The sequence below is a fragment of the Eptatretus burgeri genome, chromosome 12, assembly GCF_056783735.1.
Source record: "Eptatretus burgeri isolate ZD-2024b chromosome 12, Ebu_testis_v1, whole genome shotgun sequence".
Lineage (NCBI taxonomy): Eukaryota > Metazoa > Chordata > Myxini > Myxiniformes > Myxinidae > Eptatretus > Eptatretus burgeri.
The window spans coordinates 77,653,396-77,677,231 of record NC_140972.1 but is presented as its reverse complement, the minus strand read 5'-3'; the positions used below and the strand labels follow the sequence as shown (position 1 = coordinate 77,677,231).

Here is a 23,836-nt window from a genome sequence, read left to right as displayed (position 1 = left end):
ATGGTGGATGAGTTGGGTAGGTGATGAGAACAAGCCGATTAGATTTTGGTTAAGGTCCAGATCCAGATCCGGCCTATCATCGAGATACAAAACGTAAACTGTTCAGCCTGGCGGACGTATGCGCTCCACCGAGTGTCGCTCGAGTTCCATGCTGTTTAAAACAGAAATACTAACACAGCGAAAAAGTCATTAGGTAACAAATGGACAGCCTCTCAGGTGGACCACATTTTCTCAAGAACCTGTCACACTGATTTTTTTTTTCCTTGTACTCTTAATATTCCAAAAAAAAAAATCAGATGATGAAGAAAAGGTTTGAACTTTGATGTGAAACATGATATCATGATTATTAAAGATTCAAGATATTACACTTCAGTAGGAGGTTTTTTGACACAGACCGATATAAACAATGAAACCACATCCACATTGACAGTATTATGAATAATTATAGAAACAGGATATGCACAAATAATGATGAGTTGCAATTGAATGATGCGTATCCTAGGATTAATTTACAATTGGTTACTGGCTATGACACAAATACAAATTTTTATGATGGACCCGAGGCATCAAAAAGCAACATCTTCTTCTTCTTCTTCTTCTTCTTTCGGCTGCTCCCGTTAGGGGTCGCCACAGCGGATCATCCGTATGATCCGCATCGTGATTTGGCACATGTTTTATGCCGGATGCCCTTCCTGACGCAACCCTGGTCACCTCTTACGATACAGGGATATGGTACACCTATTTTAACCGGGGTATACACCGGCCCAGTACACTGGTACTCATTTTGCCGACCTCGGAAGGATGGCAGGCTGAGTCAACCCCCTGGTGTATTAATTCATTGGCCCAACGGGGCTTGAACTCAGGACCTTTTGGAACCCAAGTCGCTGCCCTAACCACTGCGCCAACACCAGGATCAAAAAGCAACATATAATCGAAAAAAAGTTTCAAATGGAGCACCTCACCACCATTGGAGCATTTAAATTGCATCAGATGTGGCAATAAATGCAAATTCTTGCTCCCAGCTTGCAGGCTCGATGGTCAGAACATGCCATTTGCATTTTTGCCGCCTTCCTCCGTCCTTATCCAGTTTAGAATCTGGTGTGAGCATGGACAACTTGCAAGTTAAAATTAAGTTATTGCACAATTTACTTTTAATACCACTCTCACAGGCAGATTGGGGGGCCTGTCTGCCTTCTATGGCCCCCTTTCTGAACACCCTCCGTCATGCAAGGTCTTTTGATGACAACTTTTATCTATCGACACAGCATTCATCTACAGCTTGATGGAGCACTGCTCTCCTCTGTGGTGCCCTACCTCACACCTTTTCTCTCCCAAAATAAAGCCCATTACTTTCACATCGCATAGAGAGGTCGGTGGTCTTCTACCATGTCCATGCTGGTCTGGCACAAGGATGGAAAAGGAGAAGTAGAGAGAGGAGGAAACACCAACAGCAGTTGAAGGCCGAGATAGAGGGAGACTGACAAGCAATGGGTGTGGAGAGGAATGGGAGGAAGGTTGGGGGGGGGGCAGAAGACGCATGGAGTAGACAATTTGGATCCAGAAGGAAAACTGGAAATTTTGAAGTGGGGGGTGGAGGGGGATTGGGTTCGAGTGGGGAGTTAACAAGGGTAGAAAAGATAATGGTTTTGTATTGGGGACGATCTGAGATAGTGGTGAACAACTGTTTTGAAGACCTGGAGAGAAGAATGAGATTGAAGAGAATGTGGAAGTTTGTTCCACAGGCAGGAAAAGAGAGGAACAAATAAGTGCAGGTGAGCAGTGATCCTGGATTTACTTTAACCAGAAGAGGGTTGATGGTGGCCTGCAGAAACACACCGTGTATGCTCTACAGAAACCTGGGGGTGCAAGACCAGAAAGGAGGCGGAAGAAGACAGAGACCACCGACCTGTTTGTGATGGCGAAGTGATAGGTCATAGACTCAGCTTCATCGCGGGAGATTCCAATGATCATGAAGGCCTTGGTTTCCATGGCATCAGGCTGAGTAAGATGTAAGGCAGGGGAGCCAGCCCAGAGGGGAGAGAAGTACTCTATCAAGCTGTGGATGATGGCCTTGTAGGTGGATAGTTCAGGAGTGCCAAGGAAGGACTTTGTACGATGTAGGATGCTCAGTCAGCGGCTGGCTTTGTCGGCCAACTTTAAAAAGTGGTTAGCCCAAGAGAGATCATGGCTGATCGTGAGTCCCAGGAGTTTGAATGACTGATCCTCAAGAGGGTTGTTAAGAAAGTAGATGGAAGGGTTTGTCAGACGGTCCATTCGGAAAGAGAGAGAGGGAGATCGTGGGAGTGAGACATTTGTCAGGATTGAAAGACATATTCCAAGTGTTTGACTGGCTTGTGATTTTGTCAAAGTCTGGAGTGCAGAGGCTGCACCCTTCATGTCTGAAGGATGTCATGACAGAGGGGGTTTGAAAGACATATTCCAAGTGTTTGACCAGCTTGTGATTTTGTCAAAGTCTGGAGTGCAGTGGCTGCATCCCTTCATGTCTGAAGGATGTCATGACAGAGGGTGGAGTCATCAGCAAATAAAAGGGATTTTCCAGTCAGATAATTTATGAAGATTAGGAATAGGACTGGGCCCAGAACACTGCCTTGAAGGGAGCACTCCATACTTTACAGGGAGAGGAGATGAAAGGATTCCGTTGAGAGACATACATTGGCTATGAGAATAGAGGAAGTCAGTAAGCCACAGTAATAGAGGAAGTAAGGCTATGAGAATAGAGGAAGTCAGAAGGAGAGGTCTTGGATGCCAAAGGCAGAGAGTTTGAAGAGCAAGGCAGGATGGCAGACTGTATCAAAAGCACGAGATATGGCCAGAGAGACTGCACTGATCTCATGTCTGACATTGAGGACCTCCATCCATTGTTGGATGTTGGGTGAGTAGAAGTAACATGTCCAAGGTGGAGTGACCTCGACTAACTTTTCAAACCCCCCACCACCACTTTGATATACTTTCCTGTGTTCTACTTCTGCTTCATCCACAGTTTTCTCATCTACTTCTGTGAATGAGACTTTGCACTGGTATTCATTTTGTTCAACCCCTGCATTATCCTCCCCTTCCCCTTGCTTTCATTCTTCCCTTATGTCTACTACCATTTTGTCACTCGACTCTGGTGTTGGTGTGTTCCCCCACCCCACCACCCAAACCTCCCCATCCCACCCCTCATCTCCAATTATTTCTGTTGATATGCTGTGTTCTACAAACCTTGGGCATTTACAAAAAAAATTTTTAACTACTTTTGAAGTGCCAAAAACATTCCAAGTTCGTGCAAACAATTAATATATGGCTGCTTTTTATCAATTCAATATTTGATAATATTAATGGGGAGGATGAGGAGAGAGAGATCTGAAAAATTATTTTACCTTTTTAGTGCCCGATTAAAATACCCATCTTGATAATCAACTGGGCACCACCGATCAGAGGTTTCAAGCCCAGAACCCCTACAAAAAGCAGATCCACAACATAAGTTGCGTCCGGATGTCATTCTATCAGGCAGAAAGGTTGAATGAGAAAGGATTAAAGATAAATAGAGGAGTGAATATACAAGCAGGCCAACAACGGTTCAAAAGTATACTAACTTAAAGTGAAATTAGACATCCGTTTGGGCAATTGTAGGTTCAAAGGCAGAAATTTACAAACAATTACTGAATCAGACCAAATGCATCTCAAGGACTGATAAGGTCATAAAACATGTTCTTGCCACTGAGCCGTTTAGTGTTGAGGTCAAACGGAATTAGATACAACTAAAACCACCTTCTTATCTAAAATATGGAGACATTCCACTAACGGTCTTTTGATAGCCTATGAACTTTAAAGACGTCGTCCAAAAATCAAACAAGCGGCGTTTCCTAGCAAACTTGATTTTTGAACACTATCGTCACATGTATGGGTGCAAATGTTTGGATAACTAGAGCATAAAAAGTCAATATTTTGAGCTGTAGCAGTCGAGGGTCAGTCCAAGTGCAATGGGAAGTCGGATCAAATCATGCAAGGATTTGGAATTTTAACCATCAGTTCATTATTTCGACCCAGCAGGTTACAACAGTCGAGTGTAAAACTGAGCCACATGTTCGAGTTGATATAGCTGGAATGCTACCAAATATACATCGTCATTCTTCTGAGAAACAGCAGCGAATTGTGGCTATCACGTTCCTTTATAGTTATATCACAAAAACGATTTGGAATATTGTGGTACGAGCGATTAACTACGGTATGTTATGCGTTTGGTTTAAGATAGTGACAAATATCCATGAAAATGCCAATCTTCCAGGTTAGACTGCTGGTGAACAAACTCCTCACTGCTGATCCACAATCGTTTTTTCTTGCTCTTCCATGAGCCTCACTCTTGTAGGGTAAAATAACTCACTATTACAATCCAAAGACTACTTATCCTGGTTTATCCCTTTGAAATGTAATTCACTGCAAGTTAAAAGTTTTTGTCCCTACTTTGGCCAAGATGAGTAATTTAATGACAGTGGAGTTAGTGAAGCATGTTATCCCAGAAGTATCAAAAAAGGACAGTAAAGGTTAACATGGATCTTGAAGCCAATTGCTGACACTTTTCCTTTGTAGTGTCCAAGTTTCTCTCTGACGCGTAGCATGACGAAACCGAGACTTCCTTACACATTGAGAGACGAGCATCCTCCTCCCCCTCACCCACTCAATGCATGTTGTGTTATATGAGGGTTTCGCTTCCTTCCTTCAAAAGTCAGAGATGTACACACAATCCACCTTAATCTGATGAAAATGTTTACAAGAGTACCGAATATTTTATTGGATTTACCATTCACAGACACTTATGCCATTACAGGCAAAATATACAAGCAAAGAATGACTGCTGAGGAGACGGCACCACAGAGCCAAGAATCAAACTATAAACATTAACATGCATTGCCCACGATCTTCAAACACCTGCAAAAACTGCAGAATGTGAAGACCAACCTCGAAAGAAATCTGTGCATGTGCAGCTTCAATGCGATCCAGTGGCATGATCGAAATAAACCATCACGTAAGCAAAATGTTCCACGTGTAGAGAAAGCAATTCGTGTAATCACAGTGATTTTGATTGGATGGTACCTATTTTGATCAAAACTGTAATTTTGCATTTTCAAACTATGAACGACAATCCAATAATTGCGGTTTCAGCAATAAAATCAATAAGGCCCTTGATTGCGTATGCTTTTTAGGGGAACATAAACTCAAATCTCCATTGGTGGATTTAAGGTTGGTCTTTATTGACCAAACAGAAGTGTGTAAGGATTATAAAAATAAAAATAAATAAATAAAATATTTCCCGTTCCACAACCGTGGTTATATTATCAGGAGCGTCACACCTCGATGATGACAGACTCAAAAGACACGTTCAGGGCAAAAATTCAGAATGGATTTGTATTAATCAGTTGAAAGGGAGCGTTTAATGTCACTTTGCTGCAGATTTTTGGATGGTTTTTCCACTTTGTCCAATCTTACCTCCATTGTTGCGAATCGTAAACAATGTTCAACGACCACCACGAGTGGCTTCAAATTTCAGGAAACAATGTCATTCAAAGGCGACAAATCATCACGCGATATAAATAAGTCGAATTATGTTGAGTTACCGGTGGCTGGACATTTATACAAGTCACACACATTTACGATTTAATATTACATGAATTGTACTACAGGAACAAATATTTAACAAACATAAGTTATTGCATTGGGTCGCTCTTGCATGGCAATAACCGACGCGAACAGAATTGCAGCAGAGAATGCCAGATTCAAAAGTATAGTTGCAAATAAACTTTCACAGAAAGTCCTCAAATAATAAAAGAAAATTTGCTCATCTTTAATTAAATTCTGAACAATTAAAACATACAAAAGGCAGAAAGTCGCCCACACAAAAAAAAACAACGATGAAGCAAACACCGAGGACGAAGGTAGTCTTGCACAAACGAAGAGCAGTCCACTGCACGCACTCCTGCGAAAGTGCGAGCAAGTTGCTCAGAATCCCACCTCGTCAGCCGAAGTTTTCCATTTTCGATGTGCAGGCAAAAAGACGCAGCCAATGTGTTCGACTTCAAGGCGTATCAGAGGCAGGTTCTCAGCACTTGTCCAGGGCAAGCAGATTTACTGCCAAAACGTATATATATATATATTTATATATATATGTATAAATATATACACAAGGTCTGATGATTGATTATTAAGCTTGCTGGCCTGCCGCTGATGCAGAGTCTGTATTACTGTCAGGCTTCATGATCTGGTATGTGATCAGGTATTCAGGATATGCCTGCATGATAAAAAGAACGTCAATTTTCAAAACATGCATCTTCCAGCAATCAATTATTCATTAGAGATCATTCGGTATCATGTATGTAGAAATGACAGAACACCTGAGACTGAGATATTGGTCCTTTCTTACACAAATCCAAATTACAGTCATGCTTTTTCCTTCCCTTTCTTTTCCACGATTCACACACGAAACCCTCACATCTACATACAAAATGAACCCTCTGCCGGGGAGATTAATTATTTTTGGGGGAAATCTAGGCATGTATACTTTTGGGGGGTTGCGAGGATAGGAGGGGTGTGCAAAACTAACAAAAAGGGAAGGGAAATGTTGATTAAAGGAGTCATGGATGGGGCAACAAAAGGAGGTGGGTATAGAGGAGAGAAGAAAAGTCACGAAGGAAACACCACTCCTTTAGCGCATGGATAACTACAAGAGAAGAGTGTTGTTCATGGTTTGCACTGCCTTTACACAACTTAATAAATCCGAACATCCAACCAAGTCAGAAAGTGTCACATGACCAGAACGTATCAAAAGTCCAGGCAGACATTCACTGCCGAGTGACTATAGTTGCAGTGTCAATCAAGTCACATGGTTCGCACAGTCATGGAAGATCAAATTTCCAGTTTTCCAGTACAAAAAAGTTCTTTTCTAGGACCTATATGCAGCAAAATTTTCCATCTTCACTTGTGTAGAAAATGGCAAAATAAATAAATAATAATCCAAGCTGCTGAATTTGTTCATCGAACAAATCAATATACATTAATATTTGTATTGGATTCGGTGAGACAGCCATTAAATGTAAATAAAATGCAGCTGAAGTATAAATACCTGTCCTGGAGCTAAAATGTTACGTAATACAGGAGTTGGACCGGTCATTTGGAATCACATGTGACACCATGATTTGGTGCTTAGAGCCTCTCACATGACTCCGAAGTGTGCTTTCCCCCATATTCCTGATATTGAATGTCTTCTCTCAGACCCTGCATCTGAGCCAATCCCAGCAGTCGACGTGACTCAGCCACGAGGAATTAAAACAGCAAAGCTTTGACCTTGTTCAAATTATCTTCCTTTCCCTTTAAAATCAGCAGTGTGCATGCTAAGTAATGACTTCCTGCTTAATCGGGGCTTATATTGATGTCGTTTTTTCTTTTTGTGTGCACAGTTGAGGTTCACGGAAGAGCTAGTACACTGAATGAATCAGGATGTAAAATAAACATTTGAGATGCATGCAAAAACAACAGTGTGGGGGGGGGGGATGACACCGACAGCAGAGAAGGCAAGATGGAGGGAGACTTGAACAACAAACAAAGGGTCAGGTCAGGTCAGGTATGGGAGCATGTGCCAGAACAGCACGTCGCTGCGTCCACTTTCCGCCGGTACTCCAGGGGCCTCCGTCTGGCCATCCCCCAGGCAGATGCCAGGCCCATCCCCATCTCCTTGAGATGATGTTCAACCTGTTGCAACCATGAGGCACGTGGTCGACCCACTGGCCTCCTCCACTCATGAGACTCCCTCGCTGAGAGAATCTGGTGAGCAGGATCAGAGTAAGGAAAACGAGCCACATGTCCATACAGCCGCAACTGACGCTCACGGACTATGCAGGTAACAAATCTCATCCGAGTCTCTCTCAGCAACCGCTCGTTGGACACAAAATCTGACCAGCGATAGCCAAGGATTCTCCGAAGAGACCTGGTACCAAAGGAATTAAGTCTCCGTCTCAGATCCTTGGTCAGAGTCCAAGTCTCGCACCCATAGAGCAAGACTGGAAGTACCAAGGACCTGAAGACTCAGACTTTCGTCCTCCCGCACAGGTACCGGCAGCGCCACACCCCATGATCCAGTGAATCCATGACTCCCCAGGCCCGACCCAGACGTCGATTGACCTCTGACTCGCAGCCAGCAGAGACATGAATATCACTGCCAAGGTAAGTGAATCTCTCCACGACCTCAACATCCTCACCACAAACAGACACAGACAGGACAGCAGCATCCAAGATGTCACCGAAAGCCTGGATCTTAGTTTTGACCCAAGAAACCCGTAATCCCAACGGCTCCGACTCCTCATTCAGCACCTCGAGGGCCCCCAAGACGATGTCTAAAGTCTCCGCAAAGATGACTGCATCATCTACAAAGTCAAGGTCCGAGATCTTGACATTCCCAAATGACGCACCGCAACTTGATCTCTCCGACATCCTCCCTAGAATCCAGTCCATACAAGTGCTGAAAAGTGTGGGGGCAAGTACACATCCCTGACGAACTCCAGTAACAACTGGAAATAAGTCAGAGATGGTACCACCACACTTCACAGCACTCTCAGTACCAGAGTAGAGTTCAGACATCAGATCGATCAGTTTTGGTGGCACCCCACGAAGACCAAGAATCCTCCAGAGGACATACCGATTCACTGAATCGAACGCTTTACAGAGATCAACATAGGCTGCAAGCAGCCCCTGCCGAAACTCTCGTCTGCGTTCGGTGAGGACACGAAGTGCAAGGATACGGTCAATCGTTGACCTCTTTGGTGTAAAGCCTGACTGCTCTCGACGCTGGTGCTCAAGCAGATGGTGGCGAACCCTATCGAGAATTATCCGAGCAAAGACCTTGCCCGGCACTGAGAGCAGCGTCACCCCTCGGTAGTTGTTGCAGTCTTGGCGATCACCCTTCCCTTTCCAGAGAGGGACAACAAGGCCCCTCTTCCAGTCAGTTGGGATGATGCCTGTGTTCCAGGCAGAGCACAAAACTGCATGCAACGACACGAGTGCAGCATTTCCACCAGCCTTGAGAAGTTCGGCATGGATGCCACAGATCCCTGGAGCTTTGCCCCGTTTCAACTGGTTCACCGCAGCCCGTGTTTCCACAAGCGTAGGTGGACCACAGTTGATTCGAGGGTCAGCAACAGGGATTGTAACACCCTTGACGTCCAACTCGACAGTTGGGGGATCAGCCTGGTACAACCGCTCAAAGTAACCGGCCCAGCGGGCCTTCACTTCAGACTCCTCTGTCAAGAGCCTACCACTCTCTGCTCGAACTGTAGTGCTCCGAGGGATGGGCTTGGATGAACGTAATGCGCGAATTCCCTGTAAGCGGGACGAGAATCACCTGTCCACAGGTGATGCTCTACCCCTCACAGATTCCTCGCACATAGGCCTCCTTGTCCACCCTCAGTGCACGTACAGTTTTACGCCTCAGCTCCCTGAACAGCTCAGCTCTGCCATTCAGCCTGGCCCTGCGACTCTGGTCAATGGTATCCAGTGTCCCTTGAGAGACAAAATTCTTCTTTGCCCTGCAGTGAGCTCCAAGGCATCCACCGGCAACATCAAGGACGGTGGTCTTGAAGGCGCTCCACAACTCTTCAGGACCCCCCAAAGCACCCAGACCCCCCAAGTGTCCACTCAGCCTGTTCGCAAATTCCTCAGCTACTCTCTCATCCCTGAGCTTGGCAACATCCAGCCTAGGCTGGGATGGTACCATTCTCCAGGATTTAAGGTGCAGCTTTAGAGTTGCTACAACAAGCCTGTGGTCAGTATTGAGGAACTGAGCACTCCGGTAGACCCTGCAGTTCTGGATCATCCTCCAACGACCGTCAATGAGGACATGGTCAATCTCCTTTGCAACACCGCCAGCGTTGGAATACCAAGTCCAGCGATGAGCTTGTGGGCGCTGAAACCATGAACCAGCCACCCTAAGTCCATGACTTCTTGCAAAGTCAAGGAACTTAGTGCTATTCTGGTTCATAGTTCCTGACCCATGGGGACCAACACACACCTCATAACCGTCCTTATCAGTTCCAGTCGATGCATTGAAATTCCCCAAGACTAGAAGTGTATCTCGTCTGGGGCACTGATCAACCACAGACTCGAGTGTGGCGTAGAATGCATCCTTCACGGTGAGATCACTCGCCTCAATCGGAGCATAAACAGAGACCAGGGAAATGACACCTAAGGAGTGACGAATCCTTAATCTCATAATACGCTCGTTGACCGGTGTTACCTCAATTATCATTGGGGTCAGCTTATTGGACACAGCTACAGCAACTCCTTGGGTATGGTAACCATCAGAGCGACCAGACCAATAGTAGGTGTAACCACCCACCATTATCTCGCCGCAATCCGGTCTCCGAACCTCAGAGAGAGCTGCAATCCCGATGTCCAAACGCTTGAGCTCAGATGATAACAGAGACAGGTGATCATCCTCTCTTAGGGATAGGACATTCCAGGCACCCACCCAAAGGGACCGCCTCAGGTTAACCCAAGGAGACCGCCGTCTGGTGGACGACACCTCAGCACCACTCCGACGCACTCTCCCGCAATCTGACCCAGGGATGTTACCCCGTGGTTTCCCTCCTATCAAAGATTGGGGGTCCCGAAGGCTTTGCCCCAATCCCGTCATCCGGTGAGCTGCTCTGCGAAGGGAAGCTGCACAGGAGGCACTCCCACGGAGTGGGTTTTCAGATTTTTTTGCGTTTTTGCGTTTTGCGGAATGAAGGGTTTTACGGTGGCCGGAGTGCAAATCCTGCCACCAACCTCCTAATAAGAAGTGACCCAACTGCAGGAGGACGTCCGCAGACACAGTTGGGCACTAGATATGGATGGCCGTTGGCTCACAAGGAGCTCCTCCGCCCTTTGACAGGTTTTGTTTTTAATCCTGCTGGGTGTCCATATCCAAACACCCTCCTCACCAGAAAACCTGGTGGGGAAGACGGTTTAGTCGCCGACAACCCGACCATGGAACAGGTTAGTACAGGTTTACATGGTACCTGTAGCAGGTCACAGATCGAACCTGACCTGACAGCAAAGGGTGTGGGGATGAATGGGGGGGGGGGGGCAAGCGAGGATTATGAGAAGAGATGATGCATGGGCTAGACATGATGGATACAGAGGGAAGCACCAAGGATGGAAATTTGGATGAAGGTAGGGATTTGGCTGATGGTGAGACCCAGGAGTTTTGAAATCGAGATCGACTTCCTCAAGCAGATTGTTTAAAAAAAGCAGATGGGTGGCGGGGGGGGGGGGGCGTGGTTTACCAGATGGTCTTTTCGGAGAGAGAGTGAGATTTGTCAGGATTGAAAGGCTTATTCCAAGTGTTCGACCATAGTGAGATTTTGTCAAGGTCTGAAGAGTAGGAAGAGGCTGCACCTTTCCTGTTTGAAGAATGAGGGATGTCACAGCAGAGGGTGGAGTCATCAGAAAATAGATGAAGGATTTTGCAGTCAGGGAGATCATTGATGAAGATCAGGAATAGGATTATGCTCAGAACACTACCTTGGGGCACTCCAACATGGACAGGGAGACGAGATGAAAGGATTACCCGTTGAGAGCCACATTTTCTGAAAACACTTCATCACCTCAGAATCAAAAGGTTCTATCTGACCTTTTGTTAGTTAGAACCTTTTGATTCAAAGGTGACAACTTGGATAATTTATGCATGATGGACAAGAAACCATTTTGGCTTTGATAATTCCCCGGGGGAAGTTAAAATTGGGAGGTCTAACGTTCTCTTTTGGTAGGATATGGCAGATTATATATTTATATTTGCACAATTTTCTTGATTTTCCAGTGATGGAAAATGCCTTCTCATTTTTCCAGGACTTTCAAGGAATGAGCGAACCATGAGTAATGGCTCCCAGGACTGAAATGTGGCATGGCAGGACCAATTAAAAAAAAAATTTGCCTCATGAAGGACACTCCAAGCAAAAAGATTGTGGCTCGAGTGCATGCTTCAGTATGAAGGAATGCAAAACTGACCAGAGGAAATCAAACTGGCACTGTTACCAATATGTAGTTGAGGTATAAAGAAATCTCCAAAAGTGACAAATATCTCGTGTTCTTTACGACGTGACAACGATGGTACATTACAGACCTAGAAAACAATAGTTTTGCTGTGAAGACGAGCTCTAATTATCTATATATAAAAGGAGCCCAGTTTCTTCATCCGTAACACTTTATTCCAAAGAGTTTCTGCTGGTATACGATACTACAAGTCGTTCTGTTGGAAATGTAATTATCTGTTTACTTGGTTGGAAAGCGAATAATCGATTTACTTGGAACAGCAATTTGGGCCTTTAATCACATTTGCTTGCCTCTTTTTGAAAGCTCATGTTTCCAAGATTGAGAAAGAAACAGCGAGATCTCGAGAGTGAACCCATCAGGAAAGGGACAGGAGGCACACCTAGTGTTGATAATAGCAAGATACAGACAAAGTGGTATCAATGGACAAGTATCTTCTCAAATACTGTTGCAGAGAGAACAGGCAACCAAACAAAGGATCATCTTTTTCCGCCTGTGACCCAGACTAGACAGCTCAAAGTGAAGTGTGAACAAAGGATCAAAACGGGTACCAGACCACGAACAGTGGGATAAGCAATTCTGGAGACACGTACTCTTTGAAGATTAATCAAAGTTCAATATTTTCAGCAACAATCATGATGGTTTCTAAGATTAAAATGTACAACATCGAGAGTAAAGCATTGTGGAGGACGAGTCCGTTTTGGTCTGCATCTCAACAAAGGATCTTGGTAATCAGAAGAATGATGGTCCAGACTGTCAAACTATGTCAGGCAGATCCCAATCGATCATACTATTCCCCGAGATAAACTCCCCAATGGGTGGAGAATCATTTTCCAGCAAAATAGTGACAAGTCAGCGTGAAGCAAATGTGGCAAAACGATATGTTGATAGCAAATGATCAGAACACACAACAATGTCTTGAATGTGATTAATTTTTTTTTGTTGTTGTTGTTTGTTTTAACAAAAGAGGGTGAGCATTAGGGTGTACCACTTTTGCAAAAGTAGTTGCTGGAATGAAGCACTATGTGCCTATCGATTCCACTCGTGAAGTTAGGTGATCGACCAAAGTTTGAAAATTTCCCCATCTTATTTGACCGCGGGCCGCCATTTTGAGATTTCAGGAAAAATCCATATTTTTGGAAATAATATTGATTTTTAAAAATCTATTTCTCTGTGTTTAGATGGCTGAATGTACTTCAGTAGGCACCAGTATGATAGTAAGTACCCGTAAAAATTATTCACAACTCGTTCCAACATTTTGAGAAGGGGTTGCCATTTTGGAAATTCAGTGAAAAATCGTATATATTGTGTATATCGAATGAAATATATATATATATTTTTATTCTTTGTGTACTTGCAGATAAACCTTGACTGATCGATGGTCAGGGCTCCTGTGGCTATGTGGGACAAGTTCGCTAGTTAAAGGAAATTTTGCGAAAGTGCTAATTCTTTGCGTGTTGTAAATGATCTAGCAGAAAGAGGAATTAAGCTAGTGTCTGACTTTATTCATATGTGCAATGATGAGAAACAACGTCAAGCATTGCTACAGTGTGTGGAAGAGCACAGGAAGCTTTACCCAGACTAGACAAAACAAACGCTATGTTCTCTATAAGATATCTGTGTGGTTGCTTGTTTGCTAAATTGTTATGTTGTCATATATGAAAACCATGTCGCTTAAAACATATTTGGTTGTTCTCATAATTAATTGATCATGCTCTCATTTGTCATTAACAATGTCTTTATGAAAACGCTACTACTGATATTCTGTAAATGCCTAACAATGTGCCGTGCAATAATTGTCAAAATATGGGATTTTCAGTGAAATTCCAAAATGGCAACCCCTTCTCAAAATGTTGGGACAAGTTTGTGAATAATATTTACGGGGACTTACTATCATACTGGTGCCTACTGAAGTGCATTCGGCCATCTAAACACAGAGAACTAGAACGGGCACTCGTAGAGAGCATATACCTTCGCCGCCGCTACTGTTTTGTTCTTGGCATAAGAGTGTGGGGAACAGAACAAGGAGCATTTTGGTGCTGATTTCATACGAATCGGATAAGAATTGACTGCGTTATGATAAAAATACGCACATCTGCAAGGTCGTGACCCCCCCTGACCTTTGACCCCCAACCGCGAGTAAGGGCAATTACGTCATTGTGTCAAGTTGCATATCACAAGATTGGGCATTAAATTCTGAACATTTTGGCATTAGTTTCATGCAAATTGGATAAATATTGACCACGATATGGTAAAAAGACGATTTTGACCTTTTCATGACCTTGACCTTGACCTTTGATCTGAATGCTCCCAAAATCTAATCAAATGGTCCTTGGCTAATAACCAATCATCCCACCAAATTTCATGCAATTCGGTTTAATACTTTTTAAGTTATGCAAATAACAAACAAATAAATAATCATTGGCATCTCCCACAAACATATATTTTGGTACTGATTATAATGCCAGGATTTGGGACATTTTCTTTTAAAAACAAGGGTAATGACATAATTGTGTCATGTCACCCATCACAAGATTGGGCAATGAATTCTGAACATTTTGGCATCGGTTGCATGGCAATTAGATCAAAATTGACCGCGCTATGGTAAAAATACAAATTTGACCTTTGACCCGATCGCTCCCAAAATCTAATCAAATGTTCCTTGGATAATAACCCATCATCCCACCAAATTCCAAGCGATTTGGTTTAATACTTTCTGAGTTATGCGAATAACAAACACACACACACACACACACACACACACACACACACACACACACACACACACACACACACACACACACACACACACACACACACACACACACACACACACACACACACACATATATTCACAAATAAATAAATAAATAAATACACAGCGACCAATACATAACCTTTCGCAGAATGCGAAGGTAAATATATTTTTATAAATCAATATTATTTCCAAAAATATGGATTTTTCCTGAAATTTCAAAATGGCGGCCCGCGGTCAAATAAGGCGGGAAAATTTTCAAACTTTGGTCGATCACCTAACTGCACTAGTGGAATCGATAGGCACATAGTGCTTCATTCCAGCAACTACTTTTGCAAAAGTGGTACACCCTAGTGAACATGACACAAGGGAGCCCTCTAACAAATGCGTGCACACACAAACTCAATGCCTCCCCCCCCAACCCCACCCCTCAGCCACCAATCCTTCCTCCTATATTGCTCCATACATACCTCATCTTTTTCCCCACTGACCTCCTTTTCCTTCCCTCCATATCCTTCTTTCCCGCTACCCACATGTAAATGGAGCCAACCATTATTGAGATGCTAGACTAATACAAATGGATAAGGTACTTGGTGAAACATTCAGCCGAACAGGGAAATTGTGAGGTATATGGGAATGCAAGGGAACAAAATGGAAAGGTGAAAACACCAACAGCAGAGTATAAGTGAGAGTGAGTCAGATCAAGGGGAGGGGGAGAAGAACACAGGAGGTGAACAAGCTAAATGAAACACAGCAAGAGGAAGAAGGGTAAAATGAGGATGAAACAGTAAAGGAAGATAGCGAACAAAAGCATTCATTGCAACTAAAACGGCACTTGCAGAACACACAGTCTTGCTTCGTGCATTCATTGTTTAGAAAAAATAAAAAATACCATCGTTAACTGAATGCGTCACTATTATAGGCCACTGCTATTATGACCCATTCACCTGCATAATCATGCACCCTATTATGTCACATGGGTTATGAACATCATAAATTTAATTATTCACTCACATTGGGTCATTTATCAGATATATGAAGTTTCAGATTTTTCGGATAAGAATTTCAATTCAACCAATTATGGCTGGAACACCACTTCTCGAATGATGTCATCGTTACCACCCAATATACCCCCATGGGGAGTTGATGACATATGCCAAGTTTCAATTTTATATTTTCTGTTGAGCGGTTTTGGAGAAAATGGTGTCCAAATTTTTTCCTTTAATCCAATATTGCTGTCATACCATGTGACCAATGATGTCACAGAGTTGGCAACAAAATATTCTCCATGGTGAGTCCCTGCGATGTGTAAAGTTTTGCATTAATCAGACAAGCTGTTTCAGAGAAAAAACATTTTTAAAGCGAAAATAGACAGACACACACCAATAGTCTTGTGCGCCCTTTGGGGCAAGACTCATAAAGTTATATGTCATATTGTGATGAAAATCAAGTAAAAGAAGAGGTTCAAGGCAAGAGAATGTGAGTGGAACTGTTTCCACACCGAGAAAACCTCAAAGTATGACAACATCAATATCTGAAAAATTTGCCCACATCTTATGCAGTGTTTTATTACTTCAATGCAGTTGCAATTTTAAACGCATCATTGCTTTAGAATTTCCATCGGGCTCAAAAATAAGAAAAATCGGCATCATACAAGAGGTGTAATGAGAAAAGTGAAACTTGAAGGATTTGCCCAACAACCTACCTGCTCTCCTCGGTAAATAACATACTCAGCAAAGGCGAGGCCGTTGACACTGGGCCGCCCGATTACAGAGTGGTGCCCTGGAGGAGAGTGTGCCATCTTCATGGCGCTGAACTGCAAAAATGACTTCCCCAGCGTCACGCGGCAAAACAACATCTGCCTGTTAGAGAGAGAGTAAAAACATACTTTACAGTTTAGACGACATTTAAACATTTCAAGAGCTTCCAAAATAGCTTCTCCAAAGCCAAGTCCTCTGGTTTCCCAAAATAATCTGCAAAGCAAGATTAAACAAAACTTTTCAAACGATGTGCATCACAAGATGCTGAAGAGGGCAAAAGGGAAGCTAATGCCCATGCACCAATGGACACATCTTAACTGCCTTTCAGTGCTGAATGTTAGATGAGTTTACACAAAATCTAATACTCACAACTAAAAGACTTGCTTGTCTTTAGAATGTTTGCAAACAAAATCTACACAAAACCAAATCGACATATGGGTGCAATGCATACATTTCAGCGATACTGTATTTCCACATGAGATCAGCGACACTGTATTTATATATATTGCATGCAAATCAGCTATAGTTCAGTAACATGAGATGACACATGCAAGCATAAGCATATCATTCAAGCACATCTTTCTTTTCCCTCCTTTAAAAATAAATAAAATAAAGTAAAATGATCATGCGGAGTTCAAATCTTTATGAGTTATGATCAGGTGGATTATAGCAAAGCCTCATCATTTATTGTAATAACCAATGGTATGTGAAAAAAAAAGGTAAAATGTATGCCACATATGTCCTGACACCGTGCAAGGTTGCTCTCACCGCTGGCAGATGTAGCATGATCGGTCCTTGTGGACGGGGCAACCAGTACCACCACCGATACCATACACATACTGGTTGCTCTTCGACGAGTTCTCGGCGAAATAGATACCCGCTCCGAACATGCCTCCGATGTACGCGTGCCGCTCATCAAAACCTTTGTTGATGATGGCATTGATGAAAGGGGAACCTGGAAAGGGAATAAACGGGATAAAGCATGTTTGCCAGCGTATGTAGTGAGTCATGAAATCGATGAATCATCAAAGAAAAGAATCAAGGCAGAGTGAAAAAGAAATAGTGATGGCGACGTTTAAATGTGACAACAAATCCAAGCAGTGAGGAAGGAAGGAAGGAAGGAATGTGCTCAGAATAGCAAAGATTGATCCCCTATTGCAATCCAATTGGATATTTGAATACGTTTTTAGGCTTAATTGCAATCCAACACAAAAATGAAATGAAAACATAAATAAAAATAATGCACACACCTTTTCAATCAGAACGCAAAGCAGTCGAGACGAAATTTCGTTGTATTTTTTTTAAAGATTAAAATTGCAAAAAAAAAGAAAAAAGATTAGTCAGAAAATTTATCTTAAAATTGTCTTGACTCTTGTTTCTGGTCTGCATTCAAACGAGGATTTAAATTGCTTCAGAATTGGATTTGGGAAACAAGTACCTTCACATTCATGTCACGAGTGCATTCGGTGCATCAACTGCTGATATTCTATAATAAACTTGTTTTTGTCAAACAGCTTATCGAGGGTTGAAAACAAACCAAATAGACAATCCAGCCAATACTAGCACCACCACCGCCTTTGTGGGGTCAGTTGAGGGGAAAGTTTAAAGTTTAAACAAAGACTTTTCGCAAACTGACTGGCCAGGCCTGACATTTGAAGTGATTGGGAAAGTAATTTAGGATATGTTTGGGTGGGGGGGCTAATTACTCGCCTATCTTGGAAATGACCACATGGGATCCTTAACATCCACCAGCTAATGTTCATAGATGGGACACTTGATTTAATGACCATCCAAAAGGGATGACACATTGATGCCACATCTAACCTGTGAAGCAGCAATGGAACAGTTCAAACCAAGTCGGGAATCAAATCCGTACGAGACAGTTCAAAGGGAAGTGTGCTCCCTCTCTACCATCCTGTCTGTCATTATGCAGCCAATACAATACAACAGTTAGAAATTGTCTACTTTATCTGCTTAAAACTAAACTGTGTTCAACATGAAAATACAGCTCAACAGAAATAATTATTTTTTATCCCACACAGTTATTTTTTAGACCCCCCAAAGAGTATTAAAGCACCATCCCCCCCCCCACAAAAAATAATAACAATAATAATGATTTCTTCCTGCACCGAACACTCAAAATTGTATCGATTTCTGAGGCTGCATTTCAGTCGGCTGGAAATACAAAGTATGCCGGGATGATAATTTTTTTGGCCATGACCTAATTTGTCATGACCCAAATGGACATTGCAACATATTTTACCACAACTTGACTCAAGTTTGTCTGATCGGAAACAAGTTGCCCTCTCTACATAGCATCGAGCAAGGTGCATTTACGCATAATTTACATCATACCCTACCCCCCCCTGGGTCAAAGGTCAAGGCCAAATGGAGGTTTGAAAAAAACGAGTTTTTTTTTTTTTTTAAATAATCGCTCAATTTTGCCAATGTGGAATTTCAAAGATCACTTGACCTTCTAATATGTTCTTGCATCATATTAGTCTACCTGCACTGATGCTGTACACCTTGTATTTGATTTGTGCCCTTGACCAAATTTTTTCAGATTGTGACCAAAGTAACAAAAACCACCTTTTTGATCACAATTTGAATCATTTTCCCCCTATTTTCATGTTATTAAGTTTTATGTATGGGCGTGTAGATGGTATCACATTTTCTTAATTTACACTCTATCCATAAATGTTGAAAGTCAGTCATATTGTAGTTCAAAAAAAATGGCCATCATTAGATCGTGGGCCAAGGCTAAGTCGCAGGCGATCACTTTGTCATCGCAGATTTCTAGTATGTATTCCCATTCATCCACTCCTATCAAAAACAGTCTAGAATACAGGTTACAGGAAGAAGATGAAGCCCAATGCAGACAAGCTTGCGCATGTTTCAACATCAACTCAGCAATGCAGAGCATAAAGAAGTCATTTGACGGATAAGAGGAGCTGCAAAATCGCAGTCCACAAAACAAATGAGAGAAAAATGTGCAGAGCAGTGTATGGCTAGTCTTGCCTCAAGCTGAATCGCACCTCAGATTGGAACGACAAAATATGAATGAGATCACAAAACACTGATCATTCCAACATTGTATGAAAATGCATCTACAGAGATATATCAGCTGGAAGAGAAAACTTCAGGAATTGCCTGAAAAAATATCAGCCAATAAGGGAAAGAATCACCCTCTAAAATCACAACCTACAATTTAGACATATTACACACAAATGCCTGTCACATAATGCAATGTAATGTAACACACAAAGGAGTTCCATTTTGTTGTTATATACCGTGAAAGAGCATGCGTTCATTGTGGTGGTTGTGGTTTTCTTCCGACACCTCTTTCCGCCGATGAGTGTACCGATCCCACAACCTTTTGTTTCGCACTTTCTGGATCTGTCAGAGCCATACATCACACAAATAAATTAAAGAACTTTACCAGGGAGGGAGTGGGGGGGGGGGTGAAAAAGTTATTCCATTTTTGAAAAGCTTTCAAAGAAAAAAAAAGACGACTTATTTTCAAATTGCAAGAAACTTTTCCCAAGAAACTGTGAAAAACTGAAACTTGTTGAAAAGTACAGAAAAGGAACAGCAAGACCATTCTTTCATGGTCTGGTCAGGTGAGGTGAGGTCAGAAATGGCAGCGTGTGCTGGAGCAGCGCATCGCTGCGTCCACTTTCTGCCAGTACTCCATGGGCCTCTGTCTGGCCATCCCCCAGGCAGATGCCTGGCCCTTTCCCATCTCCTTGAGATGCTGATCAACCTGCTGCAACCACAAGGCATGTGGTCGGCCCATTGGCCTCCACTCATGAGGCTCCCGCGCTGAGAGAATCTGGTGAACAGGATCGGCATCAGGAAAACGAGCTACAGTACATGTCCATGCAGCCATAGCTGACACTCACAGGCTATGCAGGAAACAAATCTCATTTGAGTCTCTCAGCAAACACTCGTTGGACACAAAGTCCGACCAGCAATAGCCAACGATTCTCCGAAGAGACCTGGCACCAAAGGAATCGAGTCTCTCTCAGATCCCTGGTCAGCATCCAAGTCTTACATCCGTAGAGCAAGACTGGCAGCATCAAGGACCTGAAGACTTGGACTTTCGTCATCATACATAACGCCACACCCCATGATCCAGCAAATCCATGACCCCCCAGGCCCGACCCAGACGTCTCATGACCTCAAGCTCACAGTCAGCAGAGACATGACTATCACTGCCGAGGTAAGTGAATCTCTCCATGACCTCAACATCCTCACTACAAACAGGAACAGACAAGATAGCAGCATCCAAGATGTCATTGAAAGCCTGGATCTTAGTTTTGACCAGGGAGACTCGTAAGCTCAGCGGCTCCGACTCCTCATTCAGCACCACAAAGGCCCGCAAAAGGATATCAAGAGTCTCTGCAAAGATGACTGCATCATCTGCAAAATCAAGGCCAGAGATCTTGACATTCCCAAACGATGCACCGCAGCTTGATCTCTCCGACATCCTCCCTAGAATCCAGTCCATACAAGCACTGAAAAGTGTGTGGGCCAGTGCACACCCCTGATGAACTCCAGTATCAACTGGAAATAAGTCAGAGATGGTATCACATCTCTCAGCACTCTCACTACCAGAATATAGTTCAGACATAAGATTGATCAGTTTGGTTGGCACCCCACAAAGACAAAGTATCCTCGAGGGGGCATCCCGATTAACTTAATCAAATGCTTTGCAGAGATCAACATAGGCTGCAAACAGCACCTGCTGAAACTATTGTCTGCGTTCGTTGAGGACCTGAAGAGCAAGGATAGTCAATCGTTGACCTCTTTGGTGTAAAGCCTGACTGCTTTGGACGTTGGTGCTCAAGCAGATGGTGGTGAACCCGATCAAGAATTATCCGAGCAAAGACCTTGCCCGGAACTGAGAGCAGCGTCAACCCTCGGTAGTTGTTGCAGTCCTGGCGATCACCCTTCCCTTTCCAGAGAAGGACAACAAGGCCCCTCTTCCAGTCAGTTGGGATGATGACTGTGTTCCAGGCAAGGCACAGAACTGTGTGCAACGACACGAGTACAGCATTTCCACCAGCCTTGAGAAGTTCAGCATGGATGCCACAGATCCCAGGAGCTTTACCCCATTTCAACCGGTTCACCGCAGCCTGTGTTTCTACAAACGAAGGTGGATCACAGTTGATTGGAGGGTCAGCAATAGGGTAAGCAATGCCCCGAAAATCAACGGCTGGTGGATCAGCCTGGTATCGCCGCTCAAAGTAACCAGCCCAACGGGCCTTCACTTCTGACTCCTCTGTCAAGAGCCCACGACCCTCCGCTCTAACTGCAGTATAACAAGGAATGGGCTTGGAGGAGCGCAATGCGAGAATTCCACTGTAAGCAGGACGAGAATCACTTGACCACAGGTGATGCTCCACCCCCTCACAGATTCTTCACAAATAGGCCTCCTTGTCCACCCTTAGCGCACGACCAGTTTTACGGTGGCCGGAGTGCAAATTCTGCCACCAACCTCCTAATACAAAGTAGCCCAACTGGAGGAGGATGTACGCAGGCACAGTTGGGCACTAGATATGGATGGCCGTTGGCTCACAGAGCTCCTCTGCCATTTGCCAGGTTTTGTTTTTAATCCTGCTGCTGTCCATATCCATACACCCTCCACTCCAGAAAACCTGGTAGGGAGACAGTTTAGTTGCAGGCAATGAAGCTGGTTGGTGCAGGTTTACATGGTACCTGTAGCAAGTCACAGATCTAATCTTGCTTGGCCTGACAATAGTCGTGGGGAAATTTATTCATCAGCTAGTTGCAAGTAAGTCAAACAGCTTAACTGGTTAAACATCGATCAGCCATAAAGAGTTCAAACGAAGTGTGATTGGTGAAAATTGTCGATTTTCCAACTCTCTCAAGAGGTTCCAAACATTCGTCTTCCTTTCCCTCATCTCCCAGGCTCACTTTTTCTATTCTCTTTTATTACCGCGTTTCCTACTCCCTTTTCTCAATTTGCTTTTTCTGATTAAATTTCCAACCCATCCATCCAATGGGACCATACTCTGTGCAGAGCGTTGGTGCTGCCTCAGCAGTCTCCTTGGCTCTTGGGCACAATCCTGGACGGGTCGCCACTCCGGCACAGGATACCAGCAAGCTGGCACTCATTTTGCCGACCTCAGAAGAATGACAGGCAGTCAACCCCACCTGGTATTAATGCAACAGCCAAGGGGGATGTGAACTCAGGATCCTGGGATCCCAAGCCCACCACCCGAACCATTAAGCCAACAGCAGGTATAATTTCCAATCAATCAACCAAATCAATCATTTCCACAATAAAGTTGCTTTCTTCTTCCTGCCAATATAAAATATTTCACGCAAGATAGAAAATCTTTGATTGCTAAGCCTGGTGTTGGCGTAGTGGTTAGGGTAGCATCTTGGGATCCAAAAGATCCTGAGTTCAAGCCCTGTTGGCCGCTTGAATTAATACACACCAGGAGGTTGACTCAGCCTGTCATCCTTCTGAGGTCGGCAAAGTGAGTACCAGTGTACTGGGCCGGTGTATACCCCGGTTAAAATAGGTGTACCATATCCCTGTGTCGTAAGAGGCGACCAGGGTTGCGTCAGGAAGGGCATCCGGCATAAAACCTGTGCCAAATCATTATGCGGATCATAACGGATGATCCGCTGTGGCGACCCCTAACGGGAGCAGCCGAAAGAAGAAGAAGAAGAGGAAGAGGAAGAGGAAGAGGAAGAGGAAGAAGAAGCAGAAGAAGAAGAAGAAGAAAATGTTTGATTGCTGTATGATTCAAACTTTAACAAACGTTGACAATGCTTAATGCAGACAATTTTCCAAGACATTCCATAGGAAGAATAACCAATTATGACGCACTGCAATCAATGGAATCATACTAAAATTTGGCAATTCCATGAATGCATTGTTACATTGGAGGGGCATTGAATTAGGTAGTATGTTAAGTTAGCGTGGTCGTGTGCCAGTGGAGGTTAGAACTTTTCCATAACCAGGGGCATTCGAGTAAAGTTGTCCATTTTTATGTATACCGTGTGAGGTGGTAGAGTTGACATCAGGATAAGAAAGGAAAATGTAATATGCGTGCGTGTCCTCTCTGTGGTACCAGGTGGGGAACCAGGCAAGGTAAGGACAGGAGCCACATTGGATGTGTTGGCAGTTTGTGTGCCAGCTTCATAATCCCCCCCCCACCCCCGAGTCATTCCACCTCATATCACCAGAAGAATCCAGTTGACCCCCTCA

General features: G+C 43.6%; 1 protein-coding gene across 3 annotated transcripts in view; it reads right to left on the bottom strand.

The window, feature by feature from the left end:
* Positions 1-4,767: 4,767 nt before the first annotated feature.
* Positions 4,768-23,836, bottom strand: part of TNKS2 (tankyrase 2) — a 225,371-nt gene continuing 206,302 nt past the window's right edge. For all 3 annotated transcript variants that reach the window (XM_085848622.1, XM_085848623.1, XM_085848621.1), the window contains 4 exons: positions 19,881-19,986; positions 17,359-17,545; positions 16,536-16,692; positions 4,768-6,286 (listed from right to left, as the gene is read on the bottom strand). In XM_085848622.1, coding sequence (XP_085704748.1) covers positions 6,200-6,286; positions 16,536-16,692; positions 17,359-17,545; positions 19,881-19,986 — 537 coding nt within the window. In that variant the 3' untranslated portion in view covers positions 4,768-6,199. The remainder of the gene's footprint in view (positions 6,287-16,535; positions 16,693-17,358; positions 17,546-19,880; positions 19,987-23,836) is intronic.